General features: G+C 43.8%; 1 protein-coding gene across 1 annotated transcript in view; it reads right to left on the bottom strand.

Annotated features, from left to right (window-relative positions):
* LOC139269241 (transmembrane protein 132D) overlaps positions 1-15,140 on the bottom strand; it is a 1,017,604-nt gene that overhangs the window by 962,579 nt on the left and 39,885 nt on the right. The window contains exons 2-4 of the mRNA XM_070888330.1: positions 14,050-14,315; positions 10,129-10,308; positions 6,158-6,224 (exon numbers count right to left, since the gene is read on the bottom strand). Coding sequence (XP_070744431.1) covers positions 6,158-6,224; positions 10,129-10,308; positions 14,050-14,315 — 513 coding nt within the window. The remainder of the gene's footprint in view (positions 1-6,157; positions 6,225-10,128; positions 10,309-14,049; positions 14,316-15,140) is intronic.

The raw sequence follows: 15,140 nt of genomic DNA, 5'->3' as shown, positions 1-15,140 counted from the left end.
CCTCCTAGATGCCAGGAATACCTTCGGCAGATAATCTTATGCTCTCAGTCTTAACAAAATGCAGTAGGAAGAGCAGATGGTAGTCCATACTACAAGACGTTAAGATGCAGTCATGACATGAATTGACAACATTTCAATTCAGACTCAATTGTCAGTCAGACGTCCATTTGCCCTCACTCATAAAGGTCTTATGTCTCCAATTTTTCATGAGCTCCATCCACCCGCCTTTGTTCTGAAACGCTGATTACCCTTGCGTTAAAAAAAAATCTACCAATCTCACTTTTGAAATTTTCAATTGACCTAGCCTCCACAGCCTTTTGGGGGAAGAGAGTTCCAGATTTTTACTGCTCTGTCCGAATTGCCTCGCTCTAATTTTAAGGTTATGGACTCCCCCACCAGAGGAAATAGTTTTTCTCTATATACCCTATTAACTCATCTTAAACACCTCAATTTGATCATCTTCTACACTCAAGGGAATACAAGCCCAGTCGAGAAAACCTGTCCGTTTTTCCGCCACAGCTTGCAAGTGCTGACCCCTTCCGGAAATTGCCCCGCGGTAAATTGCCCCTTTCCAGAACTGCCCCGCGGGAGTGATGCTGCCGGCGGTCGGTGCCACTGACAGCTTTTGCTGTCGGTACCCTTTCTGTGGCTGGGCGACGCAGCACCCTTAAAGGGGAGGTGGCGCCGCGACACCATGTTATTTTTTTTGTCGGCCGACTGCCAGGTGGGGCTGACAATTATGGCCGCGGGTTCGGCCGGGCCACCAGCAGGCAGCTTGGCACCCCCTCTGGGTGCCAGACCACTGGCACGGCCAAAACTCTCCCCGGTAGCCCAATGTTTGCCACTAAAGTGGCTGCAGAGTTCGCAGCGGCCTTCCCCTTTAACTGATGGGGAGGGACGTTGTGACGTGCCAGCTCGATGATGTCATCAGCACGGCGCTGATGCCTTGCAGCGTCAGCCACTCCGACCCGTCCCCACTTCCGCCCCGCTTGGGGCAGACAGAACACATCGCAAACGGTAGGTGAGACTCGTTTCGGGCAGTGGGCAATTTCAGCCCCTGGGAGCCAATGTAAGTCAAAAGAGTGATGGGTGAACAGGTCTTGGTGCAGGATAGAATACAAGCAGCAGAGTTTTGGTTGAGCCAAATTTATGAAGGAAGAGTTTGTAAGGCTGTGCTGGAGGCCTTTTGATTAGTCGAGTCTGGAGATGACAAAGGCATAGATGAGAGTTTCAGCAACGGGTGGGCTGATAGGGCAGGAGTGAGCAATGTTATGGAGGTGGAAGTAAGCAATCTTTGTGATGGAAAGAATATGAGGTTGGAAGCTCAGCTTGGGATTGAACAGAACACCGAGGTTACTACAGTCTTACACACCTAGGGTTGGGGTTGGAATTGTTGATAAGTGTACGCAAGTTGTGGCAAGGCCACATGCGATGACTTTGGTCTATGCAATGTTTAGCTGGGAGGAAAGTGCTGCTAATTCAAGACTTGATGTCGCCAAGCAGTGTGGCAAGAGAGGTAATGGAAAGGTAGAACTGGCTGTCATCAGCGTCATGTGGAAACCGATCCCATGTCTGTGGATGATGCTGCAAAGGAAGTGCAAGTAGGTAAAGGAGGAGACCGAGGCTAGATCCTTGGAGGTAACGAGAGAATGAGAGAAGAGAAGCCATTGCTAAAGAAATGCTGCCCTTTCAAATTATTAATTACCATATACCATAATCATACAAAAAGAAAATATCATTCTAAGGCTTATAAGCATGAATAATACTTGGCTCATTTCTTTATGCTTTCCAAAGGATTTTTATTTGTTTATTTTAGTTAATTACTTTTATTATAAATGACCTCACAGTTCTGCTGTGTCTACTATTGTCTCTGCATTTAAATTATACTCCTTTAAAGCAAATTACACAAGGCACTAATGAACATGTTGCCCTTCCAGTAATGATGCTGTGTACCCTTCCAGCAATATTGTGTCTCCTCACTCTAATGATATGTGTCCTTACATTAATGATACATCCCCTTACACTTAACAATGTGTGTACTTACACTAACAATTATGCCTGCACTCAACTTTGATGTGTGCCCTTGCACTTAATGTATGTCCTTACCATTATTTATGTATATTATAGATATACTCTCTGTGTAGTCACTGTATAGTTGCATAAGATGGAGACTTGTTTACCGGAGGTACCATCAACAAGGTTCACACTGTATAAACTATGCTGGCACCACCAGAGGGTGCAACTGGTGGAGGCTCAGGGGTCACCTGTACACCACAGGTACCCAGGTATAAAAGGGAGTCCACCATGTGGTATCCTCACTCTGGAGTTATATTAAACGGACTAAGGTCACTACAGTTCAAGTACAATACTTTGCCTCGTGGAGTCATTATGAGAGCATCTAAAGACATAACACTTACACTAATTAAGGTGTGTGCCTTTGTACTAATTTTGGAGCTAAATTTGGCCCACCCGTTTTTTTCGGCGCACTCACGTGAGATGTGCCGACTTCCTAGGATAAAAACGGCGCCAAAAAGTTGTCCCCAGATTCTGGCCGCTCTGTGGCCTCTCCCATGGCTTGGCGCAGCGTGACAATTGAATTGGGGGCAGAGCTAAAAGAGTGTGCTTAAAACAGTGCCGGCAGCTCAATGCATGCATACTGGAGGTTTTGTGCATGCGCAGTAGCTCCTCTGCAGCGTGGGACCCAATGTCCCACCCCTATCCCAGGCCGAGTGGCCTTACAACATGTGCCGGGCTGCTGCACATCATAGAGAGAGTCCCGCACCTATCCCTGGCCGAGTGGCCTCCCGCACTGGCCGGCCGCTGACTTCCCAGGCCGAGTTAGGAAGGTAGGACTTAAGTTTTATTTTTTATTTATTATTGATGGTTGTGCTTTGTTTCGTGAGGAGAGTTTTGATGGGGGGGGGGGGGGGGGGGAGAAAGAGTTTTGGTCCGGAGGTGGGGGGAGAGAGTTTTGATCTGGGGGGGGGGGGGGGGAAGTTTTGATGGGGGTGGGGAGGAGGAGTTTTGATGGGTGGGGGGATGATAACTGTGTAGTCAGTAATTTTAATGAGCTTACTCAAAACTTTCCTTAACCCTGTTGATGAAAATGCTTTCCGACATAAGAATATAAGAATTACGAGCAGGAGGTACTTCTATTTTTTATTTGGATATTTTGAAAAAAATATGTAAATATGTTGTGTCTCTTTACGTCTTTTATTTTTGTAGTTTAAACTTCCATGAATGCTTCTGTTGTATAGTAAATTAACTTTGCGAAGTTTGTCATATGTCCTGTATAGCTGTTTGATCCTATTCACATTCTTTAGTCAAGTTATTAAGTACCTACTTAACTCTCTGCAAGGGTTTTCTGTGCTGCCACAAGTGACCACATATGCTGGCTTAAGTTAGTTTGGAGCAACTATTAGCTGTGCAAAGTAGCTTAAATGGTCAAAATGGGCATAGGTGGCTGGTAACGCCCCCTTTTGAACAAAACTAAACTAAACTAAAAAAACCTAACTAACTCACTTACACTAGCGCAAATTAAATGTGCAGAATGGGGATTTTTAAGATACTCCAGAAAAATCAAGTTGCTCCAAAGAAATGGAGCAACTCCTGGCCAAATTTGGGCCAAATGTGTGCTCTGACATCAATGATACATGTCCTTGCACCAATGATATGTATTCTCACAATAATTATGGTAAATGCCCTTGCATTAATTAAGTGTGCTCTATCAATGATGTATTCCCTTACACTAATACTGATTTGTGCCCTCACACTAATTAGAAATATTTTGAGGAACCTGTAATGCTATTGAGATGGTAGGTACCACAGAAGATCCCAATTTTCAAACATGATTCGACTTCAAAACACCAATGTAATAACGTATTCACCTGGAAACTGAAAGAACTGAAAACATTTATCTGGTCGTTATCACATTGCTGTTTGTGGGAGCTTTCTGTGCGCAAATAGGTTGCTGTGTTTCCTACAGTACTTGATTGGCTGTAAAGTGCTTTGAGATGTCCAATGTTCGTGAAAGGCGCTATATAAATCCAAGTCTTTTTTTCTATTCTTTAACTAAATGTCTGACATGCAGTACATAAAAACCTATGGCTATATAAAGCTGGCTAACAAAGACGATTTTATTCATTCTTATACCCAACAAGCAGGGGCAAATGGTAACAATAGTGACTGCAGAAATCACAATACTGCCCCATGTTAATGAAATCTAACCAAATAAAAAAAGATTTTATATAGCACCTTCCACAACCTCAGGACATCCCAAAGCACTTTACAGCCAATTACATACTTTTTGAAGTGTAGTCACTGTTGTGAATGTGGAAAACGCAGCAGCCAATTTACGCCCAGCAAGCTCCCACAAACAGCAATGTGATAATGATTAGATAATCTGTTTTAGTGATGTTGATTGAGGGGTAAATATTGAGATAGTAGAGGACATTGGGGAGAACTCCCCTGCTCTTCTTCGAAATAGTGCCATGGGATCTTTTACATCTTCCTGAGAAGGAAGACGGGGTCTTGATTTAACATCTCATCTGAAAGACGGCACCTCCGATAGTGCAGCAGTCCCTCAGGCCCACTGGAGTGTCAGCCTAGATTTGTGTGCTCCAGTCCCTGGAGCAGGACTTTAACCCACAACCTTCTGACTCAGAGGTGAGGGTGCTAGCAACTGAGTCACTGCGGACACAGATAAGGCTAGAGCACCACCTAAAACTGAAAAAATATAGTTTTCTTGAATGAATTGATCCAACAGTTTCTGTTCACTTTGAATTCTATCCAACATTTGACAGTTATAAACTTTGCAGTACTGATATTGTTTGGTGAATGGGTTCTAGTGCAAAGAACGATGCAACTGCAATTGCATTGTTATTAGTACCATACCAGTAAACATACATGAACATTCTTAAAACATGTATTGAGATATAGGGGCAGATTTTCAACTTGCAGCCTGGATGTAAAATGTGTTAGGACGTTTTATTAATTTAATGGCACTATATAAATTCAAGTTGTTGTTGTTGTTGTGGGTCGGTTACCTATTATAGAAACTGCCCAATTTATATTTCCATTGATTTAAAAGGAACTGAAAATCAGACGGTTTCTGTGGGTCCAATTTTCTTAACCCCTTTTTTCGGTGCACTTACCCTAAATGCGCTGACTTTGCGCGCTGGAAACGGCGCCGAAAAGAAGTGGCCCCATCCTGCCCGCTCTGCCGAGTCTCCGGTGTCCTAGTGTGGCGTACATAGTGCAGTGGGGGGGGGGGGGCGGAGCAAACCAGTGCTGGAGTCTGCGCGCATGCTCCTCGCCTCCCACCATGTCCTGCGAGCTGTGAGCAGGACCCGATGCTCACAGCCCCTATCCCCGGCTGAGTGGCCTCCCGCACCGGCCGGCTGGCCCGCTGACTTCCCGGGGGCTGAGGTAGGACTCGAGTTTTATTTTTTTTATTGATGGTTTTGCTTTGTTTAGTGAGAGGAGTTCTGATTGGGGGTGGGAGATGGGTGTTTTGATGGGGGGGGGAGGGGGAGACTTAAAAAAAAACTTGTTTCTGGCACAAAGGTAGGACTTCAATTTTTTATTTGTTATTGATTGATTGCTTATTACTTTTTGTGTTTTGTTTAGTGCTTTGTGAGTCTTGGTGCTTTAAATGTACTAACCTGCGCCGAATTCTTAACTGCCCGCAGTGTTTTTCAGAGCTGGCCACATGCGCTGACCTAAGTCGATTTGGAGTAAGTTTTAACTGGCCAAAGTGGCATAAATGGCCAAAACCGGCGTAAGTGTCTGGGAACGCCCCCTTTTGAAAATAAAACTCAACTAAAAAAAAATCATACCTAACTGAGTTACTCTGGAACAAGTTTATTGGGGAAAATGGCGTTTTTTAAACTTACACCAGAAAAACCAACTTACGCCAAAAAAATTGGAGCAAGTCATGGCCAAAATTGGGCCCTATAACAGGTGCTGAATCTGCAACAGATTTTATGCCTGGACAGCAGAAATCTTCAAATTTATCAATACCTTTGTCAATAAAATATCTTGCGTGCAAGAATAAATCTGTCTCCTGTATGTGAATAGCGCAGCAACTGTGGCGCACACTTGTCTTACAGCATTTACTGTATTTCAGCGGGAGTTTATTATCGCCATTATAAATTACCTTTAGGAATGCAGGCAAAAATATTAAAAGCTCCAAGAAGAAATAACTCTCGATTCTGTATGCTACTCTCAAACAAAAATTATGTGAAGCTTTAATATGAAATATAAAGACTGTGCATTGGGCTCCATTTTAGTATTGGGTTATTAGAATCATAGAAACTTACAGCACAGAAGGAGGCCATTCAGCCCATTACATCCAGCATAAAGTCGCCACCATGTACCACAGTGTCAAATTGTGCATTTATCAGTACTGAGGGAGCACTGCACTGGCGGAGGTGCCGTCTTTCGGATGAGACCAAGGATAAACTGAGGCCCCGTCTGCCCTCTCAGGTGGACGTATTAGATCCCATGGCACTATTTCAAAGAAGGGCAGGGGAGTTCTCCCCAGTGTCCTGGCCAATATTTGTCCCTCAACCAACATCACTAAAAACGGACGATCTGGTTATTATTGCATTGTTGTTTGTGCGATCTTGCTGTGTGCAAATTGGCAGTCATGTTTCCCTGTATTACAACAGTGACTACAGTTCAAAAATACTTCATTGACTGTAAAGCGCTTTGGGACGTGCTGAGGTCGTGAAAGGCACTATATAAATGCAAGTATTTCTTTGTCATCAAATTGCAAACATAATAGATAAATAAGATGGCAATGTAGCTTGCAAGTAGCTATGATCCTTAAACTACCATGCTGACGTTAATTCTGAAGAAAAACTGAAGCAGGGAGTGTGAAAACTGGAGTCATTAGTTCTACATTTTTTCTTAACCATTTGTTTTATTAAATAGAAAAACCTGGCTAATATGTACAGTCATTTTTTTTTAAGGGTCAGCTTTTCTCAATTTTTATCTGTTCTATACCACACACTATTTGGCAAAAAGAATGGACAATGGGCCTTCTATTAAACCTCTGCCAACAGTGCTGTAGGCAGGGATAGCCAAATATGCCATTGTATACACTTATATTCGACAGAAATACCACCAACGATGTCTCCGCAAGATCCTATAAATCCCCTGGGAGGACAGACGCATCAACATTAGCATCCTCGTCCAGGCCAACATCTCCAGCATTGAAGCACTGACCACACTTGATCAGCTCCACTGGGCAGGCCACATAGTTCGCATGCCAGACACGAGACTCCCAAAGCAAGCGCTCTACTCGGAACTCGTCCACGGCAAACGAGCCAAAGGTGGGCAGTGGAAATGTTACAAGGACACCCTCAAAGCCTCCCTGATAAAGTGCGACATCCCCAATGACACCTGGGAGTCCCTGGCCAAAGGCCGCCCTAAGTGGAGGAAGTGCATCCGGGAGGGCGCTGAGCTCCTCGAGTATCGTCGCCGAGAGCATGCAGAAATCAAGCGCAGGCAGCGGAAGGAGCATGCGGCAAACCAGGCTCTCCACCCACCCTTTCCTTCAATGACTATCTGTCCCACCTGTGACAGAGACTGTGGTTCTCGTATTGGACTGTTCAGCCACCTAAGAACTCATGCTAAGAGTGGAAACAGGTTATCCTCGATTCCGAGGGACTGCCTATGATGATGGTGATTTGACAGGGGTAACTCCTGGGGTGTCCAGCTCTTGTGTCTTATTGTGCCACTCCTCCCTTGCCATTCCCATTATTGGGCTGCCTCTCTCCTACCCTGAAAGATTATAAATAAAACTTATTTCACTTGATTCTGTTTAAAATTATTATGGAATTGTTCAAGTGGCAGGGCGTTTAATCAGAGAATCTCATTCTGGTAATTAATTGGATCAATTCTAATTCATAACTGAAAATCAGGGACAAAAACATAACAAATAAAATGGCAGTTATCCTTTGAAAGATTGCCTTTCACTGTTTCAATTAGGCTGCACTAAGGCGTCCATTCCCAGGTGCAATCCAACGATTGATTAGCTCGGTTTCCAACTTTTGAGGCTGCAGAGTGACTTGGATAGATTAGGTGAGTGGGCAAATGCATGGCAGATGAAGTATAATGTGGATAAATGTGAGGTTATCCACTTTGGTGGTAAAAACAGAGAGACAGACTATTATCTGAATGGTGACAGATTAGGAAAAGGGGAAGTGCAACGAGACCTGGGTGTCATGGTACATCAGTCATTGAAGGTTGGCATGCAGGTACAGCAGGCGGTTAAGAAAGCAAATAGCATGTTGGCATTCATAGCGAGGGAATTTGAGTACAGGGGCAGGGAGGTGTTGCTACAGTTGTACAGGGCCTTGGTGAGGCCACACCTGGAGTATTGTTTACAGTTTTGGTCTCCTAACTTGAGGAAGGACATTCTTGCTATTGAGGGAGGACATATCAAGAAAGACTGGATCAACTGGGCTTGTATTCACTGGAGTTCAGAAGAATGAGAGGGGATCTCATAGAAACGTTTAAAATTCTGACGGGTTTAGACAGGTTAGATGCAGGAAGAATGTTCCCAATGTTGGGGAAGTCCAGAACCAGGGGTCACAGTCTAAGGATAAGGGGTAAGCCATTTAGGACCGAGATGAGGAGAAACTTCTTCACCCAGGGAGTGGTGAACCTGTGGAATTCTCCACCACAGAAAGTTGTTGAGGCCAATTCACGAAATATATTCAAAAAGGAGTTAGATGAAGTCCTTACTACTAGGGGGATCAAGGGGTATGGCGAGAAAGCAGGAATGGGGTACTGAAGTTGCATGTTCAGCCATGAACTCATTGAATGGCGGTGCAGGCTAGAAGGGCCGAATGGCCTACTCCTGCACCTACTTTCTATGTTTCTATGTTATCTAGTTTACCTCCCTTTATACAACCTAGAAATGGTAAACCCATAAAGCTTCAAAAAGCCAACAGCATGTCAATTGGGCCATAACATTTATTTTTCTACACTCTTGTCTGCCAGTACAATGTAATCAAGCTGCTTGGAGGTGTACAAGTGTTTCCTAGTTTAATCTAGCCTTTGCTTTCTTCCCTTATTCTGAAGGACAGCCTCATCTGCAACTCAGTATCTTCTCCCAAAACAACACAAAAGCAAAATACTGCAGATGCTGGAAATCTGAAATAAAAAGAGGAAATGCTGGAAATACTCATCAGAGAAGCAGAGTTAACGTTTCAGGTCGATGGCATCTGCTGACTCTGTTTCCCCCTCAACAGATGCTGCCTGACCTGCTGAGTACTTCCAGCATTTTCTCTTTATTATCTTCTCCCAAAAGCCTGGCTGAGATTAAGAACTCGCTTTGTGGCCAATTAAAGGGGTGAAGTTGTAGCTTTCCATTCAATGGTCCAGTGCTTCTTTTAACTATTTTTTTCTCTTGCAAAATTATAAATGAGTTTGTGGCGTAGGCCAGTGATTAAGTAATCAATATCCTACTTTTAATACACAATGCCTTGTAAACCAACTAAATTAAAAATAAAATATTAACTCTGATGACTGGAGTACAGCCAACTTCTGAATATGCCATCATGGCAATAGCATTAAGACTATTAAAAAAAATCAGTGCAGACCCTAATTTGTGCCAGTACTAATCACCATAAAACATAGTTTAAACTGCCACGGCAAATAATTTTTAAAATGGACATTTTAGAGATCATGCTCCATTTTGAAATTCGACAATTGGGGACTTTTTTTCCCATCCTTGAACAGTCACCAGTAAGAGAACGGCAAGAAGTAATTTGATTGGAAGCACAGCTGGATCTGTTTCCGAGACCTGGCCTGACTGCAGCACATTTCCCTCGGGGCCCTGTGAAGTATAAATTAAAAGCAACTGAACTGAAACCAATTTAACATCAAGCTGCACGTGAAATGGACTCGGGGAAGAAACTGAAACAAAATGATACGGCAGCGGTTAAATGTTACAGAAAAAATTAATCCCCCAAAAAAGGGAAAACTGAGATGTACTTCAAACACTCAATATGAGCCCTGAGATAATAAAATGCTTTCAACATGTTAAGGCACTATATAAATGCTAGTGCTATTATAGGTCAAAAGAGACTGTGATGCATTAGCAAAACAATTTACCTGCTGAAAGCTGACAAGAGCCTGTCCAGAGTTTACCTTTGCGGACAGCTTTTGCACACTGGAATTATTCCATTCCTCTGTCTTTGTCTGTTCTAGTTCAGATTGTACAAAAGGCACATGGTTATTCAGCTTTGTAATTGATTGGATGCACGTGCTTGTAAATACCAACCGGCTGCAGGACTTTACAAGAATACAATAGGATGGAACATAGTTATAATGATACTTATCAAACAATGATAACCTTTGAACTGTCGTCCTGACAATGATTAAAAGACACCGATATGTCTTAGTCATATCGTAGTGTTGAGTCCTGCAGTTCAGGTACTGCAAGATATGAATCTAAATCAATTATCCTCCTTGGCTTCGTGCACATACCTGCCATTCATTCCTAGAGTATTAACTGCAGCTCTGCAGAGCTGGTCTCCAGCTGTCTTGGTTAATCCTTGCCACTGGACCAAGACCTAGCTCTGACAAGCCCGTGTGGTGGCTGGTGTGCAACGGTCACCCCACGTTAAAAAAATCCACGCACAGGCATCTTCCACCCTTCAATATGCAGTTTAGGATCTGGAATATCAGGTCCTTCATTGAAACACTTGTGAACTCATCCCTTTTTGGTGGAAGCAAGTCATCCTCGATACGAGGGACTGCCTAAGAAGAAGAATGAGGAGAAGATTAACTGCAGTGTAAAAGGCACCAGTACAAGAAGATTGCTGCTTGATGCTGGTGACATTGCATTGTCAGCAAATGGACACGTTAATGACCCCAGTTCCTTATGATTTCAGTTGGATTGTGCTTTATAGTCCGCAGAATCTAAACAATGATAGAAAATTAAAAATACTCAGAACCTCACTTCTTATTGGAATGAATTGTAAGTGGAGCCTCAGTGGCTTTCACTTGGTGGTGATATCATTACATCATCACATGAAAATTGTATTCCACATAACTGAGCTAGCCTTTTATCAGGACAGATCAGGTGTTAGATGTCATACATATTTTTGCCTGTTTGCATGAAAAGTTTCATTGTATTGCAACAGAACTGACTTCTCATCTGTATTTTATTGTACGGAACCCTGCCACAGTCAGATTCTGAAAACACATAAGCTACTTATTTGTTATGTGTTACACATTACTTCGTGACTGCCATTTCCAGGCTCTGTTCTGCCATTTTTAACAAAGGCAGTTGTGCTATAGACCTGTGCACTAAAACTAGCTGCTCCCTAGCCAAGCTATTCTAGTATAGCTATGGCATATACCTGACAATGCAGAAAATTGCCCAGGGATGTCCTTGTTGTGTATGCAATAACTCAATAGACTGAATATTGTAAACTCCGAACTGGTACAAACCTGGCTCTACTTTATTAGGGCCCAAAGTGATTACATTACAAGATGATCTGATGGGAGTGGCAATGACCATGTCAGGGATTGAAAGTCCAGATTAATTAACCATGTCAGTGATTGAAAGTCCAGATTCATTAATGACAGCGGAGTCCTCTGATGACTGAGGGTAGGTTGATTGGTCACTGATTGTGTCTTCCTCAGACTTCCGGTTCATCCGTGTGCCGCAGCTTTATCTGATCTACATGTTTCCTGCATGTCTGCTCATTCTTCAGTTTAACAATAAACACTGTTACCCTCCTTGGCCGTAACAGTACCAGCGATCCATTTGGGACCTTGACCATAATTCAGTACATACACAGGATCATTGATAGAAATGTCGCGTGACACTGTAGCGCGATCATGATACCCTTGCTGACTTTGACGTCTGTATTCGACACAATTATTCAAGTCAGGGTGGACGAGAGAGAGCCTGGTCTTGAGACCTCTCTTCATCAATAGTTCAGCAAGGGAGACCCCGTAAGCGTATGGTGTCTTGTCTTGTAACTAAGCAATATACGTGACAAGCGAGTTTGCAGTGAACCTTGAGTTACACGTTTCATACTTTGCTTGATGGTTAGGACTGCACGCTCTGCTTGTCCATTGGATGCAGGTTTGAATGGTGCTGACCTCACATGCTTGATACCATTGAGTTTCATGAACTCTTGAAACTCCATACTGGTGAAGCAAGATCCGTTGTCGCTTACAACGATGTCAGGCAGACCATGAGTAGCAAACGTGACATGAAGGTTCTCAATGGTAGCTGTGGATGTGCTGAATGACATGATTGTACACTCTATCCACTTGGAATAAGCATCCACCACAACTAAGAACATCTGTCCCAGGAAGGGACCTGCAAAGTCTATTTGGATCCTGGACCATGGTTTAGATGGCCACGACCACAGACTCAGCAGCGATTCCGCTGGTGCTTTACTAAGCTGCATGCAAGTGTTGCACTGATACACACATGATTCCAAATCAGAGTCAATTCCAGGCCACCATACATGACACCAGGCAATAGCTTTCATCATGACAATACCAGGATGCGTGTTATGTAGATCTTGCATAAATTTCTCTCTGCCTTTCTTGGGCATAACAACATGATTACCCCACTATACAATCTGATTGACTGGATAGTTTGTCTTTGTGACGGATGTAAGGTTTGGCCTCCTCACACATTTGCTTGGGTATGGCAGGCCAATCACCACTAAGGATACAATATTTCATAACCGATAAAATCGGGTCCTGGCTGATCCAGGTCTTAACTTGTTGGGCCGTGACAGGGGTTCCTTCACTTACAAAAGCATCAATGACTAACAATAGGTCTACCAGTTGCAGTGTTTCTACCTCCGGTGTGGGCAACGGCAGATGGCTCAATGCATCGGCACAATTCTCAGTGCCAGGTCAATGGTGAATGACATAATCATAGACAGATAATGTCAGCGCCCACCTCTGGATGCGGGATGATGCATTGATATTGATATCTTTGTTTTCCGAAAACAATGAAATGAGTGGCTTGTGATCTGTTTCCAGTTCAAACCGAAGACCAAACAGGTACTGATGCACCTTTTTAACCCCATACACATAAGCTAGTGCTTCTTTCTCTACCATGCTGTAGGCTCTTTCTGCATTTGACAAACTTTTTGAAGCATATGCAACAGATTGTAATTTGCCCGACTCATTAGCTTATTGGAGCACGCAACCAACTCTGTATGACGAAGCATCACAGGCCAATACTAGATGCTTACATGGATCATAATGTACCAACAGCTTGTTAGAGCAAAGCAGATTAGTAGCTTTCTTAAAAGCTCGATCTTGAGACGCACCCCAAACCCAGTTGTCGCCTTTTCTTAGCAGCATGTGCAGTGGCTCTAACAAGGTGCTCAATCTAGGTAAGAAATTACCGCAGTAGTTGAGTAGATCAAGGAATGAACGCAGCTCCATCACATTCTGAGGCTTGGGTGCATTTTTGATGGCCTTAGTTTTCGAGTCTGTATGCCTAATACCGTCAGCAGCAATTTTCCTCCCCCAGGAATTCGACTTCTGGTGCCATGAAGACACACTTCGAGTGTTTCAGTCTGAGTCCCACTTTGTCCAGACGATGTAGAACCTCTTCAGTTGGTTGTTCAGATGTTCGGTGGAGTCACAACCTGTGACCAGTATGTCATTTTGGAACACAACGGTTCTGGGGACGGACTTTAGTAGACTCTCCATGTTCCTCTGAAATATGGCTGCAACCGAGCGAATTCCAAAAGGGCTCCTGTTGTAGATAAACAGTCCTTTGAGTGTTGATGCACGTAAGTTTCTTCGAAGTGTCGACTAGCTCCTGTGTCATGTAGGCCAACGTCAGATCCAGTTTTGTGAACGACTTGCCCCCGTCTAGCATTTTAAACAGGTCATCAGCCTTTGGTAACGGGTATTGATCCTGTTTCGAAACTCGGTTGATCGTAACCTTGTAGTCTCCACAAATCCTGACAGTGCCATCACTTTTCAACAAGGAAACAATGAGGCTGGCCCATTTGTTAAATTCGACTGGTGATATGATACCTTCATGTTCACTTCGATTTCGACCTTCTCCCTCATTATGTACGGAACTGTCCGAGCCTTATGAGGGATGGGTCTTGCATCTGAGTCCACGTGGATCTGCAGCTTGGCTCCCGTGAAATTGCTGATGCCTGGTTCAAACAGCGATGGGAACTTGCTCAGCACTTGAGCACATGGAATATCCTCCTCCAATGACGACGCTTTGATCTCATTCCAGTTCCATTTGATTTTTTCTATCCAGTTCCTGCCGAGCAGTGTTGGACCATTGCCTGAAACAATCCATAATGGTAAATCGTGAACCGCACCATCATTTGACACCTTGATTACTGCACTGCCAATCACCGTTATGAGTTCTTTAGTGTATGTATGCAACTTGCCATTGACTGGACTCAGCTTAGGCCTCACAGCCTTAGTATCCCACAGCCTGTCGAATGTCCTCTGGCTCAGTATTGATTGACTGGCACCCGTGTCCAATTCCATCAATACCGGCACACCATTAAGTTTTACATTCATCATTATTGGTTGGCTCTTTGTTCGGAATGAATACAGTCCATACACTTCCTCCTCTGTTATCTCGGATTGCATATCAGGATCCGTGCTAGACTGGTCATCATCCTCCACGTGATGTGTCGCAGCACGCTTGCTCAGTTGCAGACACAAATGCTGGAGATGCCCCACTCTCGAACATCTTTTACAAAAATACTGTTTAAACCGACATTGATTAAGCCGATGATTTCCCCCACAACGCCAACATGGTGATATCGGATTCATTCCCGTTGGTGGAGTTTGAGCAGCCACAGGTTTTGCGTACGCAGTCGGGTAGGCCCTGCCATATGCAGCTCTGCTAAATGACGATATAATCCTGTTTACAGTACTTGCCGAGTTACGATTTTTCAATTATATCTGCTTTAAGCTTTTGTCCATCGTCATGCATGATTGGGCAATCGTGATGGCCTTGCTCAAATCCAGCGTCTCCGCCGCCAGTAGCTTACGTAGGATCATCTCGTGGTTGATGCCGATTACAAAGAAGTCCCGCAGCATGTCTGCCAATGCAGTTTCGAATTTACACGGTCCAGCTAGATGTCATAGGTCGG

Source organism: Pristiophorus japonicus, chromosome 8, assembly GCF_044704955.1.
Source record: "Pristiophorus japonicus isolate sPriJap1 chromosome 8, sPriJap1.hap1, whole genome shotgun sequence".
In the NCBI taxonomy this organism is placed as follows: Eukaryota; Metazoa; Chordata; class Chondrichthyes; family Pristiophoridae; genus Pristiophorus; species Pristiophorus japonicus.
Note: the sequence above shows the minus strand (reverse complement) of the source record. Positions and strands in the feature narration are given on the sequence as shown.